Source organism: Ascaphus truei, chromosome 6, assembly GCF_040206685.1.
Source record: "Ascaphus truei isolate aAscTru1 chromosome 6, aAscTru1.hap1, whole genome shotgun sequence".
Lineage (NCBI taxonomy): Eukaryota > Metazoa > Chordata > Amphibia > Anura > Ascaphidae > Ascaphus > Ascaphus truei.
In genome coordinates, this window is record NC_134488.1 from 68,588,577 (window position 1) to 68,613,847 (window position 25,271).

General features: G+C 42.6%; 1 protein-coding gene across 2 annotated transcripts; it reads left to right on the forward strand.

Moving 5' to 3' along the window:
- Positions 1-1,343: 1,343 nt before the first annotated feature.
- ZC3H12A (zinc finger CCCH-type containing 12A) lies at positions 1,344-25,065 on the forward strand. 2 transcript variants are annotated; one of them, XM_075604733.1, is made up of 6 exons: positions 1,344-1,511; positions 5,914-6,489; positions 16,830-16,969; positions 19,590-19,824; positions 20,580-20,686; positions 21,805-25,065. In XM_075604733.1, the coding sequence occupies exons 1-6, from the start codon at positions 1,492-1,494 to the stop codon at positions 22,824-22,826; spliced, it is 2,100 nt and encodes a 699-aa protein (XP_075460848.1). In that variant the 5' UTR covers positions 1,344-1,491; the 3' UTR covers positions 22,827-25,065. The 2 variants fall into 2 exon arrangements, with proteins under 2 accessions (XP_075460848.1, XP_075460849.1); XM_075604734.1 differs by lacking the exon at positions 1,344-1,511 and adding an exon at positions 4,076-4,221.
- Positions 25,066-25,271: the final 206 nt, after the last annotated feature.

Sequence of the window (25,271 nt, forward strand, 5' to 3'; positions counted from 1 at the left end):
GGCGGAAATTTTTGCCCGGGTTTAACGGGAAATCTGCCACTCGTTATAGGTAGTGGTTATATGGAGCAATAGGAGGTGTTATAGGGAGCGGTTATATCGAGTGATAGCAGGAGTTATAGGGAGCAGTTACAGGTAGTCTTCACTATCCATCGGTTCACTTTACAACGAATGGCATATCCAACGCTTTACAATGCAACCCTAAGGCCCGTTTTTCGATGCTGGAAACGCCACTGATTAACATGGGACTCACATACAACGGTTTCACTATCCAACGCTACTTCCAGAACGGTTTTTGCTGGCTGAGGACTGCCTGTATATGGAGCAATAGGAGGTGTTATTGTTAGTGCTTATATGGAGCAATAAGACGAGTTATAGGGAGCGGTTATAAGAAGCAATAGGTGGAGTTATAGGGAGCGTTTATATGGAGCAAAAGGAGGAGTTATAGGGAGCAGTTATATGGAGCAATAGGAGATATAGGGAGGGGTTATATGGGGCAATAGGAGGAGTTATAGGGAGAGGTTATATGGAGCAATAGGAGGAGTTATAGGGAGCGGGTATATGGAGCAATAAGATGAGTTATATGGTGCGTTTATATGGAGCAATAGGAGTTATAGGGAGCGGTTATATGGAGCAATAGGTGGAGTTATAGGGAGCAGTTATATGGAGCAATAGGAGGAGTTATAGGGAGGGGTTATATGGAGCAATAGGAGGAGTTATAGGGAGCAATAGGAGGAATTATAGGGAGGGGTTATATGGAGCAATAGGAGTTATAGGGAGAGGTTATATGGAGCAATAGGAGTTATATGGTGCGTTTATATGGAGCAATAGGAGGAGTTATAGGGAGCGGTTATATGGAGCAATAGGAGGAGTTATAAGGAGCGGTTATATGGAGCAATAGGAGTTATAGGGAGCGGTTATTTGGAGCAATAGGAGGAGTTATAGGGAGCAGTTATATGGAGCAATAAGAGGATTGATTTAAAAAAAAAAGGTTGATTTCTAATTTTCTATCTTATATTTCCCCATGTTTTCCCCATCAGAATGAAAGCACCACTTCCTGTACTCCCTCTTGCCTGAGGGAGGTGATCCTCCCAGCAAAATTCTCAGATACTGTCGGTTATGGGTTAAAAGCACCACCAGGTGATGTCAAACAGGTGCTGCGTGTGCTACTGTAACCCAACACTGGGTACTTATTTTTTTTAAATATTTTTCTTTCCTCCTCTGTCTGGCTCTAAAGTTCAACCTCCACTTCCGTGTGGGGCAGAGCACAGAGGGAGTGAGGAAGGGGGAGGGAGTGAGGAAGGGGGAGGGAGTGAGGAAGGGGGAGGGAGCCAGCTACGTCGGAAAAACCTGTAACCAGGTGACACCGGGGCAGCAGCGACGCCTTCGTGTACTATGTATATAAAAGAAGTCAGGAATACATTGCCAGCCTCCACTTTCCAACCCTGCTGAGAGCAATGCCTACAGTCCCTCCCATACCGTTCAGGCTCAACAATGGAACAGCTTCAGCGGCTGTGAGTAAAATCCGCTTTACAAAATAGGGGTTTTCTTTGTAACCCTATAACTGTGACATAATGAAGATTTGGGAACCCTGGTCAAAACAAACAGGGGAAAAAAATGATATATATATTTAATAGGACTCTGAAACCCTTTGCAACATTTCTCTGGCTGCAAAGTAGGTTGGAGGGCTATATGACAGTTTAACCTCTCGCCCTCGGTTTGAGAGCTACTGTATGGGATAATCCTCCATTAATGTCTGCCAAGTAAAGGAGAGCACTGGGAACATGGCACTTTAACCGTTTGAATGCCTGCACCGCAATGCGTTGCTTGGCAAAGAAAGAGGCAGGGTTAACAGGTGGCCAGTGCAGCAGAGTTCACCGTTGCAGCCTCTCAATGTGTGACATCCCTGGGACACTCATCTCAAAAGCAGCTTGGAGGGTGGCAGAATGAAGGCAGGGAATGGGGAGGAGGGGGGGGGGGCAGGACATTAACAATCCTTCAACAGATTTGGTTAACACCACAAGGGACATGATTTCACCCTGCAATATGCGAGCCCCATTCAGTTCCCTAGTGGATCAGTAAACTTCTGTAGTCTCTGTTGCTGGAGGGGTTAATTATAACACTGCATATGCATGCAATCTGCCACTCTTCCCAACCTCTTTCCCCTATGTCCTTACTGTCACCTATACTTATGTTTCTCTGTCCCTTATGCTGTGACTGGTCTATTTCTTCTGTCTTCTATACTACTTCCCTGTGACTCGCTTTTTTTTTTGTGTCTGTCACTTCCTCTGACCCTTTTAATGCTGCTTACGGGGGTAAAACCCAGGGACGCTGAAAATAATGGCTATAAGGATTTTGTAGGATTTTGTTTGTTGTGTGGTGGAGTTTTCTCCTACCGTGCACCCCAAAACTGGAACAACCTACCAGAGACTCTCACATCCTCCACCAGTTTAAGTTCTTTCAAATCTAAGGCTGTCTCACACTTTAATCTGGTCTGTAACTGTTTCATACGCCCATAATATATATTTTCTTTAACTGTGCACGCAGGGTCTTGTATACCCTGCTCATTATGTAACTGTATTTGTAACCATGTATTATTTGTTTTACTTTGTGCCCAGGACATACTTGAAAACGAGAGGTAACTCTCAATGTATTACTTCCTGGTAAAATATTTTATAAATAAATAAATGGGCTTATTTCTCCACGTCATGAGGTTCTGACACACAGCCAAGCCTCAACTGCTGATCTTTCCCATGTCCCACCACTAAGCAAATGTTCAGCAAGGTTTTACCATTCCAGTGCTGAAAGGATTAACATTTGAGCAGAGGGATTTATGGGAGAGGTTTGGGGCTGTTTCTTCGTTTAACACCAACATGGAATGTTCAGGATATTTATAAGTGAAACAGATGTGCACTGTAACATTCAAGAAGGAAGGGTTATTAACGCCATGCTATGTTCATGTAACCATGTATTTTTTTATAACTCAGTGCCCAGGAGAGAATTGAAAACGAGCGGTAACTCTCAATGTATTACTTCCTGGTAAAACATTTTTTATAAATAAATAAAAATGAATTCTTAAGGCCGTGTTCAAGGTGGCTGCTACGCGACGCGCGCACACGTCCGTCGCAATTTCAGGTTGTTCGGTGGCAGTGTTCAAACTGAAAACCACCAGCGGCAAAGTGCAGCGTTGACGCTGCTACATTTTGCCGCTGCAACCAAAAATGATATTTGGGGCTGCAGTCGCGTCACGCAAGCTGGCTCAGCGAACCAGCTCTGTGAAACGTTCGCCCCGCCCCCCACTGCGACCCGACTCATGCAGTCTGAACACAGATCGCTGGGCTGCAGGAGCACGTGTGGGAGGGGCACACGGACGCAAGCGTCCTCCGGCTCACGCCATGCGCGGGCACACACGCTCGGCGCTTTTGTAAATACATTTTTTATACTTTCCCGCTTGCTCAAATAGCCCGGAATTGCGCCTCCTCCCCCCCCGTGCGTGCGCGTCCGCAAGTTGCAGGACACCCGACGCTCATGCTCTAAGCATGAGCGCGCTCAGCGCCTACAGGGACTCAGCCAAAGACTAAACTAACAGTGATCTGTCTCAAAGCGTTAAATCTAGGTTATTGGTGCCTGTGTTTATTTAACCTACTAAAAAAAAAAAAACAGACCAGTATACACATTTGTATATCATGATTTCAATTTTTCCCCAGCAAATCTTTTGTACAGCGCTGTCATTTTAGTTTCAGTTGGCTTCACTGCCCTTGTTTCTGCTCTTATCTTTTCCTCATCCTGCCACCTTTCCTGGTTGGTACTCTTGACAGTAAAACATGTTGAGTACGTAATCGCTGGAGTGCAACAAACAAGTTTAACTATCACCCTTCCCTTCTCACAGTCCTCCCCACCTCTGCAAATCATTGAGAAGTATGTAAATAAAATGTCTTTAAAAAAAAATGAGATGACATTTCCTCATTGCTCATAGCTGTCAGTAGCTGACTTTAGTGAGACTGTTTCTTTAACGTGTCCAGCCTGCATTTGTCACCCCCACTCCTTCCCCAAACCCTCCTCTGTACACACACACATGCCTGGCTGATTGTGCTGCAGCTTCCTGTTACATAGAGACACACAGCAGAGATGTCAGAGGGGAGGCGGCACTGTGCGCCTCAGCCGCTGAACTTAAGGAAAAGCTTTCTCTTATGTGCCTGCAACCTACTCATCCACAAGGAACTGGTAAGGCCAGGCAGGTAGTGTTGCCTTTCTGTGGGAAATCAGAGCTATCTGTCAGGTCCCGGTCCCTCTCCCCGTCCTGCCCGCGCGCCCCGCTGTGAGAACTTGCACGAGTTTCCTTCTCTAGGGGAGATGCGCAGGCGCGCGCGCTGCAGATGTCACCGGACCCGCGCATGCCACGCGTTGCGCCCACTGCTGCGATATGATGTTTGATGGCCCCCCCCAATATGAACACACCTCCGGCGGGACACATGGTCACGCATTACGTCACTTTCGCACTGTGAGGCGTTGTCTTTCTCTGGGGTCAGCTTTGTTATTGTCAAGAACCCCCCCAAACAAACCAAGCTGATGAAGCCCTGATCTCTGTAGCGCTGGAATCGTCTCTGCGTCATCTTCACCAGCGCTTAACATAAACAGCGCGTTATGCATCTCCTCTGATATTTATTGCTCTGATAATTAACTTTATTACACTACCATTGACACGGCAGTGACAGGGTTTTGTTGCTGTAGGTTTTCTGTTGCTTGATATTTCGGTGAATGTTTATGTGGCCCATTAATATTAACACCCTTTCTACCAGAGGAACCAGCAAGCACATAGCTGCATAAAGGCTCATAATGCAGGGAAAATAAGTATCTCGTGTTTGTAATGTATTTCAAAACTCAGAGTATTGCTCTTCTTTTTATTTTTATTTATTTACCAAGGCATAGTTATATTTACCCTGCTATAAAAACTGTCAGTGTCAGAGAGGTTTGCTACGCATTATCAGTGAAGTAGTTCTGACCAATTGTGGTAACCTAACCGCTGCTGAGCGTTTGTGATGTATCACGTGTTTGCATGTGCAGCAAGAGCTGGAGTTAAATATCAGTTCTTGTCAGATGATCTTCTGTTCCTGTTAACTTCCGTTTAACCTTCTATATTGAGACTAAATAATGTTTGTGACAAGCAGAAGGAAACCCACATTTATATGAACTAGAAGCCATAAATCTAACGGGGACTAATGTTTCACAGTGAAAAAGCAATGTCGTCACTACATGTTGCCTAATTCTAAGTAGCTATGATCTTCCTGTGCATCATTGTAGAATTACTGAGCACTATTTTTAATTTTTAGTTTCCCTTTCACTAAAATTGTGTGTGTGTATATCTATATCTATCAATATCTATATCATTCACGTTTCAACAACCATCACCCATATAGAAGTCTACAAATTATATTCCAATATAGTATACAAAATAGCATGTGTGCGGTGTAAGACGTTGTATGAAGAAGTAATAACACTTGACAATCCCATTGAAGAACAGACCCAAATCCTGTTTTTAAAGGCTTTGAATTTGAGACATAAGAATTGCCAGGGAGATGGTTATTTTTAAAATCGGTTTCCAACCCTTTAAAAAACAGGTGGAAATGTAGATTTTCCACTGAAGTATGTCTGGTATAATTTACCATTACTGTATGTATCAGGGAACATATCAAAATGAATGTCTTAAAAGTTGGCAACTCTTGGTTAAATTGCTGGGAATACACTCCTGAATCTGTATTTTTGTTGTAAAGTGCAACTATTGAACAGGTACAATGATGTGGAGAGCCAAACTGTTTGACCCAGAAGAAATAAAGATTGGCAACAGAACATTGTTTGCTGTAGTTAATATTATTGGTAAAAGTTTGATGGAGTTAATCATTAATTCTGTGTCCACAGGATCTGGAGATCAGCACAGCAGGGAACTGAAGAGAGAAGTATGGAGGGCCTTCCTTATGAGTCAAACTGCACTTTAGATCTTCCAGGATGGAGAGAGTTTCCAGTCAGCAAGATCAAAGTGAATGAAGTCCCACAGAGTGACTGGACAATGAGGAATGGAGATGCATTAGATATAGGCTACCACAGTCTAAGCTATGGACCTGCCAGAGTCAGGACTCAGAAAGGCACAAGAGGGGACCGCTCACCTGAAAAAAACAGCTTGCCCGATCCTGCTGACCAGGGCGAGATGCAGCTGAAAGTGGACTTTTTCCGTAAGCTAGGTTACTCTTCAGAAGAAATCCATGGGGTCCTGCAGAGTCTTGGGGTCGATGCGGATACCAACACTGTACTTGGAGAGCTGGTAAAACATGGGGCGAACCCGGAAAAGGAGGCTCTCCCCGAAGATACATCAGAATCCCTATTAGTTCCCCGAGGGGGTTTGACAACCAGGGCTGCGCCATCTATAACGCCAACCGATGAGAATGATGGCAGTAACTTGAGGCCAATTGTCATTGATGGCAGCAATGTGGCAATGAGGTGCGTTGGATTTAATTATTTGTGTGTTTTATGAATAATCCCTTTTAGTGAAATGAAATGCAGGCTGATTTGTGCCGTGGGAGCTGGAAATAGTGTATTCATAAAAACACTTATAGGTACAAGGATATTATAATCATTATTTCCAAATGTTTCAACCACATTCAGTGCCAAAGAGCAACAATGTATCAGAATCAAAGGAACTGAACATGTGAATTAAAATCAGCAATATATAATATTACATATATTCTCTGTCACTGCCCTTTTCATTGTCCTTTCATTATCCCACTTTCTAAAAGTCATCATCCCCATCTCTATCCCCAATGTTCCTCCTCACTGTGACTGCCCTGGTCTCCTGTCACTGGCTCTTTGTCTCCTATGTTACTTCTCGCTGGTTATCCAAAAGCTCTATGCCTCCATGTAATAAAGTGAATAGGAACCCCAATTGACATGGCTACTGGGTGCTTGTTTCCATATTTTTCCTCCGCATCCTTATCTCCAGCTTTGCCACTGTATGAATTGGGACAATGGGGCGAGTGAAGCAGGTTTAGAGATGTGTAGAAGACTTGCCCACAAACTCTTGGGTTCTATGTATCTTTGCTGCACTCCTTCTCAAAGTGTCACTCTCTGTATTTAAATCCTTATACTACTGTCTCCTATTCTCCTTCTCAATGACTGTCCCTTCTCTCTGTCAGTGTTTGTGTCCCCTTGGTCTCTTCCCAGTTACGCACAGGATAAAGAAGAAAAGTTAAAACCATAGAAATTAGTCAGGCACCTTCCAGAAGCTTAGAGAGAGAGATGGATACTAGTTGTTCCCTTTAATACAATATGTAAATGTTGTGTTAATCCACAACTTCCTTTCTTAAGCAACATGGGTGAAAATGTGCAGCTTGTTCTAAGTGGGCAGGATGGGTGTGTATGTGCTCCTTAAATTTCCCAGATTTTTCTCACGTGTGAGATATAATGGACTTCCATCTAGGACATACTGTGTATGAATCAGAACTTCACCTTTTATGACCAACCACACCCATGTAATGCTTTTATTATATTGGTTACTTTTTCATGCTAAGGGGTATTAAAGAGGCACCTAACAACCCCTTCCCCCCCCCCGACAAGGCACAACGTATCAACGTCATTGGGTTTTCTAACAAATATTTTATTGACCTTCAAATTAAACCATTTTTCTTTCCAACTGTTATGCTCTTGTAGAAATATTGCAGTCTTCAAGCCAGCAGTGAAAATAGCAATATATTTATTTCTCAAGGGGAATAAAGGAGGAAAAAAATGAACAACTGTTCCACAAACAGTACAAAGATCCTATAATCCTTCCAAAGAATTTAATTACACGGGGATCAATCATATATCACCTGAATTTAACCTACTGAACTTATGACTCTGGGTCACTTTGATATTGGCTTCTACGCTGTTACACAGGTCATCATGCTATAGAAACCTACCCTATTTCTATTGCTCATACAAGGACCAGTACAGCATGGAACTTCATGCTCATTAAAAAAGTAGATAGATCCCTTCACTGCCAAGGGTGCTGGAAATCCAAAGGAGGCAATGTTAAAATATTTGCCAAGAACAACATTTCCATCTTTTGACTTTTAACATCAAAGTATCATGGTACTTTCTGTTCCGTGTGTGTCAGCTTGTGATTTCAAAAGTGTTTGTTAAATCTTAGCCGGCCCTTAGGATGTGACCTGTATGTCATGAGGACTAACACTCTAGGGGCTACATCATAGCAATAATGCCTGTTTTTCTAGGGTTGATCATGTTTAGCGGTGAACTAAACGGGAGTGGAGCACCCTCCACTTCTAATAACGTAATCAGGGGCCTCTCAGTGACCATGTGATCAATAACCCAAGCGATTACGTAGTCGCGAGCCCCGGAAGAACCGGGGCACTGTAGAGGTGTTATATTATGCTCTTATCTTGAAGGGTATATATAATGTTTGTGTATCTCTGACTCATTTAAAAACCTTTTTTGTTAATCTGTATGTAAGAAAGTTTGCTAATAAGTTTGCTCATACATTTTCATCTGATGCAACCACCAGCAGAAAATGGTGCAGTGCATTTAAGCAAACACTCCTCCTGTGCTTTGATATACACTCGCCATGAGTGATCTGTAGGATATGTTGCTTAATGCATTCTTGGAGGTGTAGTGGATGCAAAACATACAGACTCTGAAGCCACGACTGAATCATTTCCTGCTGCGTAGCTAGAAGTCTTTCAAAACAGTTTTATTTCGCTTGGGCATATCTCAGAAATTAATTCTGAATTTAACAACTTCCTGGTTCAAAGTGCTGTGAAGTCATTTTAAACTGGAGTGAACCATCCAAAGAATTTATTTTTTAGCTGGAAGTGTCTTCCCACATCAGTGGTTTGGTTAATTAGTCTGTGAAATGTAGGTGGAGCAACTTGTGTTTTTAATGGCACTAGATGTAGGTAGGCGCTGTCAGGCACACAGCTCTCCAACACATTCATTCCTGACTATTCCTAACCAATACAGCCGTTTCCATCTTGTTTGGCTCATAATGGGACGCTGGCTAAAACAAAAATGGATGTTATTTTCCCATCGTTAACGTGGTATGCTAAATATATGCGAAAACAACATCTGAACTACATCTCATCAGCATGGGCTTAAGGCAGGGGTGAGTAACTCCAGTCCTCAAGGACCACCAACAGGTGTTAAGGATATCCCTGCTTCAGCACAGGTGACTCAGTCTTTGACTTACCCACCTGTGCTGAAACGGATATCCTGACCACCTAACCTCTTGAGAACTGGAGTTGCCCACCCCTGGGATAACATCATGTTATTGTAGCATAATGTTGTGTTCCAATAATAAGATAAGGATCTCTTAGCGTTACTCCAAAACAGACCCTTACAAAGGTATTTAGTTGAGAAAGAAGAGAGGGAAATAATGCCGTGAAATAATGCTATATTATCTATATCATGCCTAACTGTGGTGTTATACTCACTCCAGACTCTAGAGTGAGTATATCTTAAATAACATAACGTTGAGTCCCAGCGTTACCCGTAACAAACTTTAGTGTATATTCAATGTCCTCATTTACATATCATTTACATACTTTTCACTAACGTCTATGGCAGTTAACGCTCTGCTGTTTGCGAGAGAGAACATGGATTAATGTTATGTTATTGTTCTCTAAAGATACACCGTTGGTGTTAATGTGACAATAAGTTAGGTTACCGCAACATTAAGTGACTTTACAAAGCGTTGTGGATCTGAGCCAAAGAGAGAGATTCCTTGTTAGGGGCCTATGCAGAGAGCAGCGCTTTTTAAAATTGGAGAGGGGAATAAAAAGTAGGTTTAATGCAGAGTTTTATTCTCCATATACAGAAATGGCGAAATCCGCTATTTTTAGCATTACTGCATGTGGAGAATTGTAAATAAGGAGATGTGCGCAGCTGAAAGGTGAAAAAAAAAATCGCGCATTTTTTTTTTCCCCTATAGCCGGCTTTTTGCCAACTTTAGTTGGCGGAGAAAATTGACGAAAATCGCGCCCAAAACAGCCGCTAGATGGCGAGCGCGCCTTTCTGAATTAGGATACTTTTCAGACTGGCGAGATGTAGTTTCTCGCCAGCCGCACGGCGAGATTTTGAAATAGAAAAAACAAATGGCGCGTTTTCCCTAGCTCGCCATTTTCAGCTGTTTTTAGCGTGATTTTCTCTGGAAAATGGCGCGATTTCAAATAGCGCTGCTCTCTGCATGAGGCCCTTAAGTCTGTTGGCAGCTAATATGTGTCCATGAAGATCATATTAATGTCTCTTTATGTTCCTGTGATCCAAGTGCCTACATATTTGGTTGTAAAACTTGACAGGACTTGGGGTTTAAGTACCGTACTGCAGTTTGATGTGTGGTTTACTGTACCTTCTTTCTTTAGGAAGGTCCCAAGGGGCATGGGGCATTAGCAATAAGCATTGTTCTAGTTTATTGGAGTGTGTCTCTGCTACATTAATTATACTGTAACTCTCTGAATGTGCTTTTCCCATTTGGTTTAAATGAACCTCCTTATTTGTGCTATAAATGAATGACTGTTTTACTTCATATATGGTAGTAACATAGGAACATATTACTATTGATGTGGAAGGGACAGGAAAAATGGACACACTGCTCTCATCACCGATCATTACACTTGGTGAGCTTGCATATAACATTGTGTGTCAGTGAGGCTGCACAACAAGGTACAAAGTTTAATCGGTGTCAGGTGGCCAGAAGGGGAAATTCCACTCTGCAATTTCCTGTATGTTTAATCTGCGGCATTGTTCCTAACTGATTCATTTACCTGGGGTCCTGCCTGCCCCAACAGCTTTCTGTCAACTTTATGCAAATGTTTTTTTTCTTTTTTATGTAAATAGGCCTGCTCTTCCTCCTACTGGGAATTTTCTCAGAGGTTCGACTCAGTTTAGCAACTTTTAGCACCGCTGGCCTTTGGCAAAACATTGGACGTTTCAGAATTAACCAGGAAGTGTTCTGTATTAAAAGAAAGGTATCTTTTGTAAAGGGCGGAAAAAAAACTGCTTCAGCTACAATGATGGATTATTGACATGTTAGAAGCAGCCCGAGAGATGCAGTTTCATAACCTTTGCTGCTAAAGAGGCCTGAAAAGCAAATGCAAAGTGTTACATGGTAGATTGGGTTCACTCTGCTTCCCATATAATATATGTTGCTAAATTAGACTGGATTCCTAAAAAGTGGAATTCCTTCTAGAACGTATTGTTTCAGATTAGTTACCGTTGTCTTTTTCTTAAATTATTACTATTAAGACTAGTATTTTTACTTGTATCACACTGCCAGGGTGCTCAGAATGCTGTACATAGTGTGCAGGCACCTGCCCTGAAGAGCTTACAATCTAATGTTGGTACCTGAGGCACAGGGAGGTAAAGTGACTTATTTAAGGTCCCACGAAGATCTGACAATGGGATTCAAACCCTGTCTCCCCATTTAAAAGGCAGCAACATTACCACTAAGCTACTGCTTCTGCCATTCTTGGTGCCTCAATTAAGAGGCAGATTCTGGATCAAGAGAACCCTATACAACATTTATTTATTTATAAAAATGTTTTACCAGGAAGTAATACATTGAGAGTTACCTCTCGTTTTCAAGTATGTCCTTGGCATAGAGTTACTGTATGACCAATACATAGTTACAATGAGTGAACAGGGTTATAAATTATATACAAGACATTGTATGCACAGTTAACGATAATATATATGATACTAATATGTAACAGTTACAGATCAGATGAACATGTGAGACCGCTTTAGTTTTGTAAGAACTTAGACTGCTAGCGTCTGTGAGAGTCTCCGGTAGACTGTTCCAGTTGTGGGGTGCACGGTAAGAGAAGGAGCGGCCGGATACTTTGTTGAACCTGGTGTTAAGCAACGTCTCCATGCTAGGGCAGCCTTTCAACTCCAATGAAATTCAGAGGCTTCTCATTGAGAAGCAGATCCACTGCATATTGAGATGGTATTTTTAAAGCCTGAATATGCTGACGCTGTCCGTGGAGCTGACTGAGCAATTCACATGAATCACCTTTATTTCACAACCTTTATGTGGATTGACAGCCTCAGATGATCAGAAGAAAGGTGTCACCCTTCCTGCTTGTGAATTCCACTTCAGCCTTTTTTTTTTTTTTAAATTAAAAGATTGGCTAAAGTGGAAATATAAGGAGGAGCAATACCCAGTGCGTCTGGATCCCATATAAGGAGTGTAGGTACCAAGTATATAAGGTTATGCAAGAGGGCTGACGAACGTTGCTGACCTAAAAATTATCTTCGTTTCCTGTCTTACCCAAGAGCATAACACCCATTTCAAAATCCTCCTGTGCCATTTGTGAGACACTCCACTAGTTTTCTATATCGGCGTAAAAAGTATTCTTGTGGAATTCATAAAAATGTCCACAGTTGTTATTTTTTTTTAAATTGTTTTTTAAACACCTGTTTATTAATCAATCCTGATAACGAACTTTGGGGGGGGGGAGCATTCTTTCCACCACTTGGGTATCAATATTGCCCTAGAACATACATTATCAGTGGAGTATGTGATCATAGTGATAGGTTCTCTGTGGTTGCTATTTCCTCTCCCAAAACCCCCTGCTTATCTTCCATTAGGGTAGCACTCTGCTGTGTACAGATGTGATGGCTGGTGGTTTATCTTCTGATTAATTTGTCAGTAAGATTTTCTTATGTTGGCAACTAATGTGTGTTGGATGATGACACTTCTGACCTTTAAGACCTTGACATCATGAAAGTGACAAGTGATGAGTGTAAAAGCCTGACTTTAAAAGGGTGACCCCGCCAGAGTTTATCCGAACAACTAATTAGAGGGCGAGTCCAATTTTTTAATCACGTCCGTACCAGAGAGACTTGTCGCACAAGGTAATGCACCTTTCTGGCACTGACCGGGTTAAGAGGATGATCCTATTAAAGTATTGTGTGAGAGCGTGATATTATATAGGGAGGTATGCGGTTAAACAGACTACTTGGTAATTATGAAAAGTTACCGTGTTCAGCACGCAACCAGGAAACTGCCTTCCAAAAATAAACTTGAAATATAAAATAACAAGTTGAAGGTCAAATGCAACATGAGATGGGTATATTTTATTTTCCCTGTTCAGTGTGACCTCTGATCAGTCATTCGGCTTCCCCTTTTATTATACCCAGAGGAGGAACTAGTTATTTTTGCGGCCGTGGCAACCCCCCAACTCCCCTATTTTTGTTATAGAACCAAGGCAAAACAATACAGTTTTTAACTGTATTTGTGAACATTTTGTATGCATCTCCTCCCCCTCACCAATCTGTCTCTCCTCCAACCATTCTGTCACTAACCCCCTCCTCCCCCCCATTCTCTTACTCTCACCTCCTCCCCCTGTTCTATATCACTCCCCCCCCTTTTCCTCCCCATTTTCTCTCTGCCCCTACCCCATGCCCCCATTCTCTCTCTGCCCCATTCTCCTTCAGCCCCACACCTCCCAGTCTCTCTCAGCCCTCCTACCATGCCCTCTGCCCCCTCTCACTCCCCATCATGCCCCTATTCTCTCAAGCACCCCCAACCCACAACTCAGATAAAAGTCCCTACCTGGGGGGGGGGGGGTCCGTCCTGGTGGCAAACACCAGAAGTTCTAACATACTTCAGGTCAGACCGCTGGGGCGCCCTCTCCTACTCCCTGCTCCGCCATCGTTGCCACCATCTTGCTCCCCCCTCCGCTCTCCTCATCTGCCCGCCTTGGGCAGCTGCCTCGCTCGCCCCCCCTAGTTCCGCCTCTCGCTTTACCTATCCGCAAAAGGACACATTGAGGTATACAGTATGTGTCCATACATATTGGGCCATAATGGATTGGGCACCCCTGTCTTTGGTCCATACAAATTGGGCCATTAAGACCCCGCAGAGGTTGGCGATAAAGACGACTGAAACTTGTATGCAGGATGTTCCACACAAAAATTAACAATGCGCTGCATGATTTTAAAAATGGCTCGTATGAGACATAAGATTTGGTTTTCAGGAGAACTTAATTCTGCGATTTTATGAATTTATTAGGAATGGGGCTGTCATATAATAACTAGGAGAGAGGGAGAAATGCTTCAGCTGCAGTATGGTCCTCTTGTCCACCGTGTGTGTGTGTGTGTGTGTCAGGGGGTATCCAGAGCTGGGTCGCGCGGTTTCAGCCGCAGAGACCCTCTGGCTCTCGACATACTTACCGCGAAAGGTGCTGCCTGTTACTTCCTGGTATTTAAATCTCTTGGGCCAATGGGAAGCTGTGATGGATAAACACCATTTTTTTTTCACCTGTATGGGATGCTACTGACGGCACCTTCCCCAGTAATTAGCTCATGAATGGGGGTACCCTGGTTCCGAAATTAACAGGGTTTAGCTTCAGACCCCCCTTGCTGGTGGAACTGCTCCTTTTTAAACTGAATAATTTATTGTAGATATAAATAAAATTTCCTTTGCTTGGGTTTCTGGCACCTTTTCCCTACTAAAATGTGTGTGTGTGTGTGTGTGTGTGTGTGTATACGTCTACACACAGAACCCTACGCAAATGTGGGTGAAAAAGGCAACAAAAAACCTCTACCGTTGGCATATAGCCAATAAAGAATATCACTTGTGAGCACATTCACATGTCTTAGACAGGTCTGCAACCCTGCCTTTCACCGTTATATAACCTAGCATACAGTGCTTCCACTGCAGCAAGGGATTCTGGGAAAGGACATGCAAATGAGCACACAATGACATGCAAATGAGTACACAACGCAACATATATATGAGATATAATGCACACATTCAATTTAGATAACAGTTTATCTTACTGTGTTGTATAAAATCCTATGTGAGTCATTCCCAAAATAATGGCTAAGGAGTGGCTTACAGTTCAGGAAACTGAGCTCTTTAATCCTTTTTACTGATACTAGCAACGCTGCGCAGGGATTACCCAACTACCCTGCAGCAAACATCTGTCCTGGGTCATACTCCTTTCATCTTCCTGCTCTCCCCCCCCCCCCCCCCCCATCCCTGATTTTAACATCTTTCTATGACACACTAAATACATTATGAAGATTGTGCAGGTTTATCATAGCAGAATTCTTTTATCTATTTTGTAAAATTGTGTGTGTGTGTGTCAATTTTTCTACATATCACACAGACAGATTTACGCTGCAGCGTTTTTATTTTAGCTAAGGAGACAAAATAATGGTGACGTAGATCTGGTAATATAGCGATGGTATTAATTGTATAATTGGCCTATGTGCGTCTATACTGTATGTAACTCATTGTACTGATTCTCACGAGCAGACGCATTTAGGGAAAATAGCAAAGTACCTGGATACGCTGACGCAGAGACACGCAAGATAAAAACTATTCTAGCTTGAATTTAAAGCAGCAATACCACTTTCCAACTTTTTTGTTTATTATTTGTATTTTTAAAGCATGTGACAATGTATAATTCTACATTCTTACCTAAGCTGGCAATTGTTTGGTGCTCCTGTTATAAATCTGTAAAAATACTGACTGTGTGCCTAAAGTAATGGGCGCTTCAGTCAGTGTAACTGAGCAGCTACAATGTATCCTTGTATTACTACGGTAACATTATCTATTACAGTTTGCAGCTCAAACTGCTGGCAACATTTGCAACAAATGATCCCAAACAGGAAAGTGCTATACAAATCAAAGGATGCTTTAAAACTAATTAAAAATGGCATTAAGAATCGAATAATAATAAAAAAAATAATAGTCACTATTATCTGATACTATAGAACTGATTTATTTAAAAAAAAAACCCCATAAGATTTCACGTTTTGCTGCTTTAACACAAGAATTGCCTTGATACACAGACCCTTCAGTAAAAAGTAGTTACAGTATCCTTAATAGCTTTGTATAACTTCAACACATGTTAACCACTCTCTATTCCGCACGGTGGCCTTAATATAATCCCAATTGCAGCGCTGCATATTCTGTCGGTCAGATCCTTCTTGCAATAACTGTCCCTTATCTTTGTCATGGTCTCTGTTACTTCCCAGAATAAAGAGAAAGGGAGCCCCGGGGACCTGAATACATTTCAGGAGACTCCCAGAAAACGGAAAGTCGGCAACTATAACGTCCCAGTGCCGACTAGGATGTAGCTTTTATGACTTCTGCCAAATGTCATTCATACTGTAGGACAAATGTTACACAGTTCTTCATATGTTCAAAATGCTAAGCGCATATTAACAGGGCTAACTATAGCTGCCAGTGTAAGTAAAACATAACTTTTAATATCACATGATAAAACTGAGAATAAAAAAAGGGAACGTCTGTGCTTCTGAACACGTTTCATAGCTACATAATCTTCAGAGGAGGTTTGCTGTTTGTATATAGTTATTCTGATTATTTTTTGTTGTGATATTAAAAGTTACATTTTACCTACACTGATTGATTGCTATCAGTTCTGTTCGTATGTGCAGAATGTATGTTGGTTAGAGACTCTCTAATAGCTCACCTGGATTGAGCTTCTATTACCTAAACCGTATATCGTTGTTGGAGAGGTAAAACTCATTACTCCTAACTAAATACACTTCCTGACTTGGAATGTCTTTATTTCTATTGAAAAATGTATTAACTACACCTAATCTTCAGAACTTGTCATATCAAATTACCTTCCTTTTTAAATACAGAATTTTTCCTGTAAAAAAAAAAGAACATGTATTCGCCTTTTTCATCAGTACTCAAAGAATGTAGTTCATGATTTATCTCTACAACGACGATATATACTTTATACATTGCTCTACCCTGTACAACATGTACAAGACATTGACGACCAATGTGCCCTGTTCTTTTGCAGTCACGGAAATAAAGAAGTGTTCTCTTGCCGTGGGATTCTGCTGGCCATCAACTGTTTCCTGGAAAGAGGGCACACGGACATCACCGTTTTTGTACCTTCCTGGAGAAAAGAGCAGCACAGGCCTGAGGTGCCCATTACAGGTACAACCAAACAGTCAACTTCACAGAAGTCTACTGTGAAGACAAAAGAAGTAGTTGAGCCATGTTGGACAGAAAGGAGGCAGCCCTGAGCAGATAGAACCACTTTCAGAGAGACCTGCAACACGTTTCAAAGCAAGCAAAGGTCCTCTAGAAGCAGTTAATAATCCCCAAACGGCAGGACATTTTACCTGCCAAGTAATGCCTCATTTACATATTTTCAACTTATATTTTGACCAGTCATAAAATCTCTAATTGTTCCAAAGTTTTAGCCGCTGAAGCACATTTAGGGGGTAATTCTACATACGCTGAAGAAGCCATTTGGGTTGTTTTTGGATGAAAAGCTCCATTTAAAGTCAATGGGGAATTTTGGGCTTGAAACAACAACCTGGCGCCCACTTTGGCAGATATAGAATAAGCCCGTAGTCAAACTTTAGAACCAATGAGAGAACAGCAGGTAATCTTTACACAAAAAAAATATCTGGACTACAATGAAACAGGAAATAAATTAAATCATATCTGAGACAATCTCATTACATAATTAACCATTGTTATCTTTAGTTGCACAGGGCTTTGCACTAACTTGTACTAACATCTTCCAAGACACTGAATATGGTCAGACTTGCCCTGCATGTTGTAAATGATGAGGTGCCACAGATAAGGGCTTCTGCGTGAATATCTTCCATGCATCTTAACCTCCAATGTGTTAGTGAAACCATGTTTTTGTCCCAGTGACCTCATCTGCAAGTATTGCACACAAAAACAAAGCTTATGAAGTCCTTTAAGAGCCTGCTCCCACATCCCTACAGTACTTCTCCCAGCGAGGAGCTTAATAGGGCAGTTCTACTGGCATGTGCATTTTTTCAAACTTTCTTTGCAATACTGTAAATTGGGTTGCCTTTTTTGCCCCTGCTCAGGGATTGTGTACTTTATTCCTTAAAAAAATAAGCCCAAAAGCTACATTAATTATGACTGCTGAGCCCCTCATTTAGTGACATTAATAGACCTCAAATAACTTTTTTTTTTGAGAAGATTAAGATAACACATTTGAAAAATTGCATTGGGAAAACAGCTCATTCTGGTGGGGGGGAGAATGTGATGTGGAGGGGGGGGAGAATGTGATGTGGAGGGGGGGGGAGAATGTGATGTACAGGGGGAGGAGGGGGGTAAATGTGATGTGCAGGGAGAGAGGGGGGGAGAATGATGTGCGGGGAGAGAGAGGGGGGGGGGAAATGTGATGTGTCATATGAACACCCTTCTGCAGGCTTTGGGCCTTTTTGTAAAATACCTTAAAATAAGATTTTAAAAAAAGCTATGAAAATAAAATAAGGTTGGCAATCTGCTTTAATGGGCATCACAGAGCTCACTTTCAAAATAATTCATAATGGGGAAGCGGCAACTTACGTAGTTACATAATAGAATGAGAAAAAAAAAAATCCCCACATGTAGCCCTCTTTCCCCCTTACTAAAGAGACTACCGGTACTGCCGTTACCTGTTGGCTCAAAGAAGGCCGGAGTCTCCACCACTGGGAGCCTGGGGTGATTAGATATCCACCTCGGTGCAGCGCCTCCACCTGAAAGGGATCCTGACGCAGTAGGATAAGCCCCGCCCAGGAACAATACCAATAATACATACACACGTCTGTAAATATAATAACAACCTTTACTATACACCATCAACAGTACCCTGTATAACAACCCCCAACTCCGTACCACCAATGAGTGTCCCCAAAGTACATTAGGTGCGACCCACCCAAAAGTATAGGGAGTAGCGCTACCCCGTGAGTTGTTGGTGCACTTTGGGAGGTACCTGCCGAGTACTCCAGTACTCGTTGCGACCGACTTAACGATAGAGATCCGCTAATCCAGCAACGTCACCGTCCGCCTCTGCGTTGGGTGGTCTCCAGTAGGTGGGTCCCACCTTTAAGAGTCTCTGTACGTAGTTGCACAGGCCGCAATCCCCACACAGTGTCTTCCTCTGTGTCCCTGATGCCACTCAGTAAATGGGGAAGCATCCCTATCTAGGGCCTTCCCTGAAGAAACCACAAGCTCACTTGAGTGGGTCCTATCTGGACCTAAGGGGGTACTCTGGCCTAGTCTAAATGCCACTGACACTCAGACCCTACCTTCCCCTTCTCTATCCTGGCTCCGACTGCCGTGGTCCCTCTGAGCGCGCCAAATGTATCAATCTGATCGCAGGGGATTCCGGCCGTGCGATTGGCTGCTGCAGCCCATGTGTCTAGTAGCCCCAGGGGCTGTTGGGGATGGTAGTTCCCCTGCGGAGTACTTCTGAAATGGCCGCCGCTGTGGAACTGCTCTGCGCATGCGCGAGGTGTGCCAAGATGGCCACGGCAACCCACGCATGCACTGCGCATGGAGTCGCAAGATTGCCACCGCCTGTGCCGAGGAGCTCCGGCGATGCACTCGCCTCCCTTACAGCCCGCAGCTACCGGAGGTAAGGCGGAGCCGAGGGAAGCCCAGCGGGGGACCTGGCTTCAGATGTCCAAGTTCAAAACTATGCTAAATTTAGACAGATACTTTATCCTATATTTGTAATTGCAGTATATTGAACAAGTTTCTTACATGATCAGAAAATAAATCAATCACATTTTTCTTTCTCCAGACCAGCACATTCTCATAGAGCTGGAAAAGAAGAAAATCCTCGTTTTCACCCCATCCCGCCGAGTCGGAGGAAAGCGTTTGGTGTGCTACGACGACAGGTTCATTGTGAAGTTGGCCTGTGCCTGTGACGGAGTCATAGTGTCAAATGACACCTACCGAGACCTACAGAGCGAGCGTCTGGAGTGGAAGAAGTTCATAGAGGAACGACTACTTATGTATTCATTTGCTAATGATATGTACGTATTTTGGGTTAGATGGGTGGATCGTGTCCCAATGAGAACCCGTTTGTTACAAATCTCGCCTTCTTAAATGCTTCTCTTGGTATCATATTAAATTCTGTGTCAAGCACAAAATACTCCGCTGCCCTTCATTGTATCTCTGTGCTCTGCTCAAGGCTGTCTCCTTTCCAACCCACATTGTCTCTCATGCCTAAATTCTCCTTCATTTAGCAACCTCTGGGTCTACCTTCCACTCAATATCTGCCAAGCACCTTGTCTCCCCAGCTTTAGTTCTAATCTGGAAACCCACCTACTAAATGAATCATTATAGATCGTGGGTTTAGGATTACAATCTTCCTCACACCAACCTTGGCACTTACCAACCATTTTTGACAGACACCTATGCACTGCACTTACTCCCACTCCTGCTGTCTTTGTTATTGTGCCAACATGCCTCTTAGATCTTTAGGTAGCAAGTTCCTTTCTAATGTTATGCTGTAATTTTTTGTGCACGTGTTGCATTATAAGTCTCCATATTCTGTGTCCCATACGGGAAGCACAGCACACATGGTTGGTGGTATGTATGTTTGTTGACATCTCTACAGCATTCCTCTTCTTTTACATTATGATATCATTAAACACATATGACTGCACAGGAAGTGAGCAGTCATCGAGTTAGCTCAGACAATGCATGGTGTGGGCCAGTTTAGGTCAAGCAAATGGGCAGCTAAGTGTCAAGCATGGTTTTAATAACGTTGTTTATTTCTTTTTAGATTCATGCTTCCAGATGATCCATTGGGTCGACATGGGCCAAGCTTGGAAAACTTTCTGAGAAAGAAAGCCTCCTTACCCGAAAACAAGAAAATACAGTGTCCTTATGGTAAGAAAAAAATAGAAGTGATCATTTAACTCCAGGTATCTCCCCAACCCCTCACACATACAGTATTAACGGAAAATGTAATAGCATGAAGGTGCCAGTTTGGAACAGTTCTTTATAAAGCCAAGATACTGTAGCTATTATCATGTGAGATGGCCATTGAGGGATAATGGCTATCCCTTCCACAGGCCCATCCCTAGGTTATATGCCACCCTTAGGCAAGCACTACTGAGGGTGACCACCCAAAAAAACAAAACAATTCCCCCCAAAATTCTCACTTGGTAGGAAGCAGGGGGTGTCTGAAGCTGAACCACATTCATTTCGGCTCCGGGGACCCCTGCTTCTGTGACGTCATAGGCGGCTTCCTATTGCCCCACATGACCGGGGGCTTTAAACCTGAGCAACAGATACCTCCAACCCCTAAAGAGGTAAGTATCTCTGGAAGCAGGGGGCCTGCTGGAACCAAAATTAATGCTATTCAGCTCCGGAGACCCCTGCTTCAAAACTACATGTAAATGCTGCTACACTTTCCCTCTCGCTGACCCCCGAGACCTGCCGTCACTTGTCGGCGTCTTACCTGCTTACTGCCTGCCTACTGACTTGCCTGCCCTTACAGATGGATATCAGTATATCAAGGAAACTTGCACCATTAGCTTGTGATGTGGGAAGTCAGGCGTTTGGGAGTTAGTGCATCGTTTAGCAGCGCACATAGTATGATGATATGCATCCGATTTTGCATCTGAAACAGTTATTCCCCTATCATTGATTCCAAGGTCTGCAGTGGATTGCAAAACTGGAAAATTGCAATATACAGCGCACACTACAAATAACAAATGGATGCATCAATAAGCTTCTTCCCATAGTGTTCAAAGTGTTAGAATATTCATATAAATAAACCATAAATTGTGCCAGCTGCCATTTATTGACTGACTATTTATGAACAATACTGTACATGATATTTATATTGTGCAAACAAATGCTGGGCTGTACCTGTGCTGAAACAGTTTGCATAATCTAAAATTGAGCACTGGATATAAAAAAAAAAATTTATATACCAAGTTTGAATTGACTTTCCATAAGAGACTGTTGTTCCATCTCTCGTGTTTACACTTTCCCTGCAGGAAAGAAGTGTACCTATGGAATGAAGTGCAAATTTTATCATCCGGAGAGGATAAACCAACCTCAGCGCTCTGTAGCCGATGAACTTCGTGCAAATGCCAGGCTCTCACCCACCAAGGGCACAATAACTTTACAAATGGAAGACAAGAAAACGAGGAAGTTGTCACTGGCAGAGATTCCCTCTGTAGACTCGGATAACTCCTCCATGCAGAAGCTGCCAGTGGAGAGAACAAATTCCCTGCAGAAGGGAAAAGCAATGGACAATAGGATGGCATTAAATGCACATTACAATAGTAATAATGGAGCTTCTGAGTGGTACTCCTCTTCCTCCACTCATATGGACTCTCTTCCCTTCATCTCTCAGGACTGCTTGGACTCTGGTTTAGGGTCTCTTGATAATCAGCTAGCTGAGATGTGGCCAGGTCGAATGAACAGCTCCTGCAATCCTTCCCACCATGACCAGATGGGCCCCGGCAGCTTTTGCAGCTGTAGCCACCAGAGACATTTCTGCCAGCACTCAAATAGCTTAGAAAAGGATGCTCGCCAACACTATAATTCCCAAAAACCTGTCTCTCAGGGTCACTCTGCTCCACCCTTCTTCCCATATAACCAAGATGTCCACTCACACTCTAGGTCATGCCAAAGCACCCCCCACAATCCTACAATGTATAGAAGGGAATCTGCCAACACAGCTTCAACTGGCAATCATAGCCTTCCAGATGACTATAACCCTGCCTCTACCCACTCACCTAAATACTGGTCAGAGCCATACCAAATCCCGCACCCAAGCAGGTCTCAAAATAGCTACCCTGTCTACAGACCAATGGCACCATCATGTACTGACTTCCACCAGTGGCCAACCCCTGACCAGTACACAGCTGAGCGATTAAGCGTGCGCACCAAGCTGTGTATGATTTTCCAGCCCCAGTTAGTAGACGCGGTAATGAACATGTTCCCACAGCTCCTGGACCCGCAGAGGTTAGCGGCTGAGATATTCAGTTACAAATCCCAAAACAGGATGTGAATCTAGCAAGATATTCTAAGATAGACCTCATGCTCAGGGTGGGGTGTGATGGGAATGGAGCCTAAATGTCCATGATAAGGTCCAGGAACCAACATACCCAGTTACAGATACCTGCCTACCCGGATGGGTTTTTCAGAATAAACTGGCCTAATGAGGTTTTGAGGGCGGTTTATTGCCCTTATCTTGGCCTTTCTTTTACCTGTGCCTGCAAACAGTGGAACATTTCCAGACAATGATTTAAAAGTACTTCTCTGATTTGTTTTTAAAAAAAAACATTATCCAGTTAATTTTAACTTCTTAAACATATCACTGTCAATAGTCCTATGTGGCAGGTCATCTCTAACCAATTCTGGGGGCAGCAATGCATTGCAGGTGCTTTTAGGGAAAAAATGTGAGAAAAGATACTATAGTTTCGGTTATTGTAGGTCATCCGCCTAAATTCAACAGTGAATTATTTTTTCCCTACACCTATGAACCTGAAAAAGCATACCCCTGTCATACATAATGTAAAAAAATGTACGGTGGCTATGTTGTATCTGCTTGGATGGACAGATTTTGGGGGCAAATGAAAGGTGCTACAGGTTTATCTAACACAAAAGGTATTCTGACTGTTTGCCTTGTATTAAGTCACCATTACCTCAAAGCATGGAGTGAAAATGTGTGTCTACAATATGCTTTTATATACTTGAGGAAACCGCGAATGTAAACGAAATATTTTCAGTGGAGAAAAATAACCAGAAACGATTGCCTGGGGCAGTCGACGAGTTGATACATATTGTATCTTAGTGAGATATTCAGTGGTTAAACAATGGTCATTCAGTGAAGGGAAACCCAGAAAATAACTACAGAAAAAAAGGAATTGAAAGTGACAGATTCCAACACATTTGCAAGCAGACAGCGTGCAAATGAAAAGAGAGAATAACTGCAGAAGTCTTAAACCCATGTAGAAATGCTACGGTACATCAACAAAACCTATATGTGTAGGAAACCTTGAGTAGACGTGACCATGGCCCATATTTACGAAGTGGTTCTGTGCCATGGGACAACACCTTTAACGCTGGAAGATAGCTTGTGGCCCAATCGTGTGACTAGGCTGTAAAATGTCTTCAAGCTGGAAGGTGTCTTTTATGGTATAGGGCCATATTTACTAAGTGGTGCTATTCCATAAAAGTATTGCAGACTCGCTAGCTCTGTCAACCCTGTTACTGAATGACCATTCTGATTAGTTGAATTGACACTATGTGCCACTAAACCACCAAGGAATGCAAACCTTGTGTAATATGTTGATTATACACATTACAGAACTTGTAATGTTTTAAAATAGTAAGCAAAACTGCTTCTTAATAATTATCTTTGTAATCTAACACTTGTCTGTATTTATGTAATGTTGTTGGAATGGGTAAAAGACAGAAATGGCAGATGTAATAATTCTGATGAAGAAGTGGTATATTTAACAGGTGGCACGGCCGTGCCATGGAAACAACAGAGGCATGTGCAAAGCTCTCAAGCGATTGCATCATTTTTTAAGAAAACTTCTGAATGCATCATTTATTAATAAAACTTCTGAATGTATGTGTATCAGGGCACTTGGTGTTTTTAAAGAGAGATATGGTGCATAAGATGGGCATCCCTTTATAGTGTATGTTGTGTAATAGCGTGATCCTATTGATGTGTATAGTGTGTTAGAGGGGAATCTCATCTTGGCGTGTCAGTAGGTGATCCCATTAAAGTGTATAGTGAGTGTAAGAGTGCAATAAAATTGCATTGTATGGTGTGCAAAAGGGGAATCCCTTTGAAATATGTGGTGTGAGTGGGTGATTGCATTAAAGTATGTTTATTGTAAGAGGGGGATTTCATTAAAGTGTATGCTATGTAAAAGGGGAATCCCATTCAAATCTATGGCATGTTTAAGTATTGGGTGTGTGTATAAGTGCAATATCTTAACGTGTGTGTGTAAGAGGGGGATTCCACTGAGGTGTATCGTGTGTGTGTGTGTAAGAGGGTGGTCCCATGGAGACGTGTGTGTACACAGACTCCTTTTGTCAGTGGAGAGGTTTTGCATCTATTCTCTGTACAATATACATTCTTTAATGAATGAAAAACTGTCCTTGGATTCTAAATGTTTTTAATTTGACCATATTGTATCCAACCTTGTACATAAAGACTGGGGTGGGAAATGCAAATAAGTGTAAATAATATGCATTGTATGAGAAATAAAATATTGAACATATCTTGAAAAGTCCCTTCTGTTACAAACACTTTAACATTATAGGTATCAAGAGAAGAAATGATTTTTGGACACCTGGACAAGCAACCTTCTAGAGGAAGGTCACACAGAAGTTTAGAGGAGCACAGGATTCTCTAGGGGAGAAATACTGGATTGTTGGTGTATGTGAGACGTGGGTGCCACTGAAGTATATTGTGCGTTTTAAGAGGGAGGATCCC

What these genes read in the sequence shown, in the direction of transcription:
- ZC3H12A (XM_075604733.1), top strand. Translation starts at nt 1,492, where the DNA reads ATGGAACAGCTTCAGCGGCT. An exon ending in ATGGAACAGCTTCAGCGGCT is followed by an intron (nt 1,512 to 5,913) that starts GTGAGTAAAATC and finishes CTGTGTCCACAG; the next exon opens with GATCTGGAGATCAGCACAGC. An exon ending in GCCTGAGGTGCCCATTACAG is followed by an intron (nt 16,970 to 19,589) that starts GTACAACCAAAC and finishes TTCTTTCTCCAG; the next exon opens with ACCAGCACATTCTCATAGAG.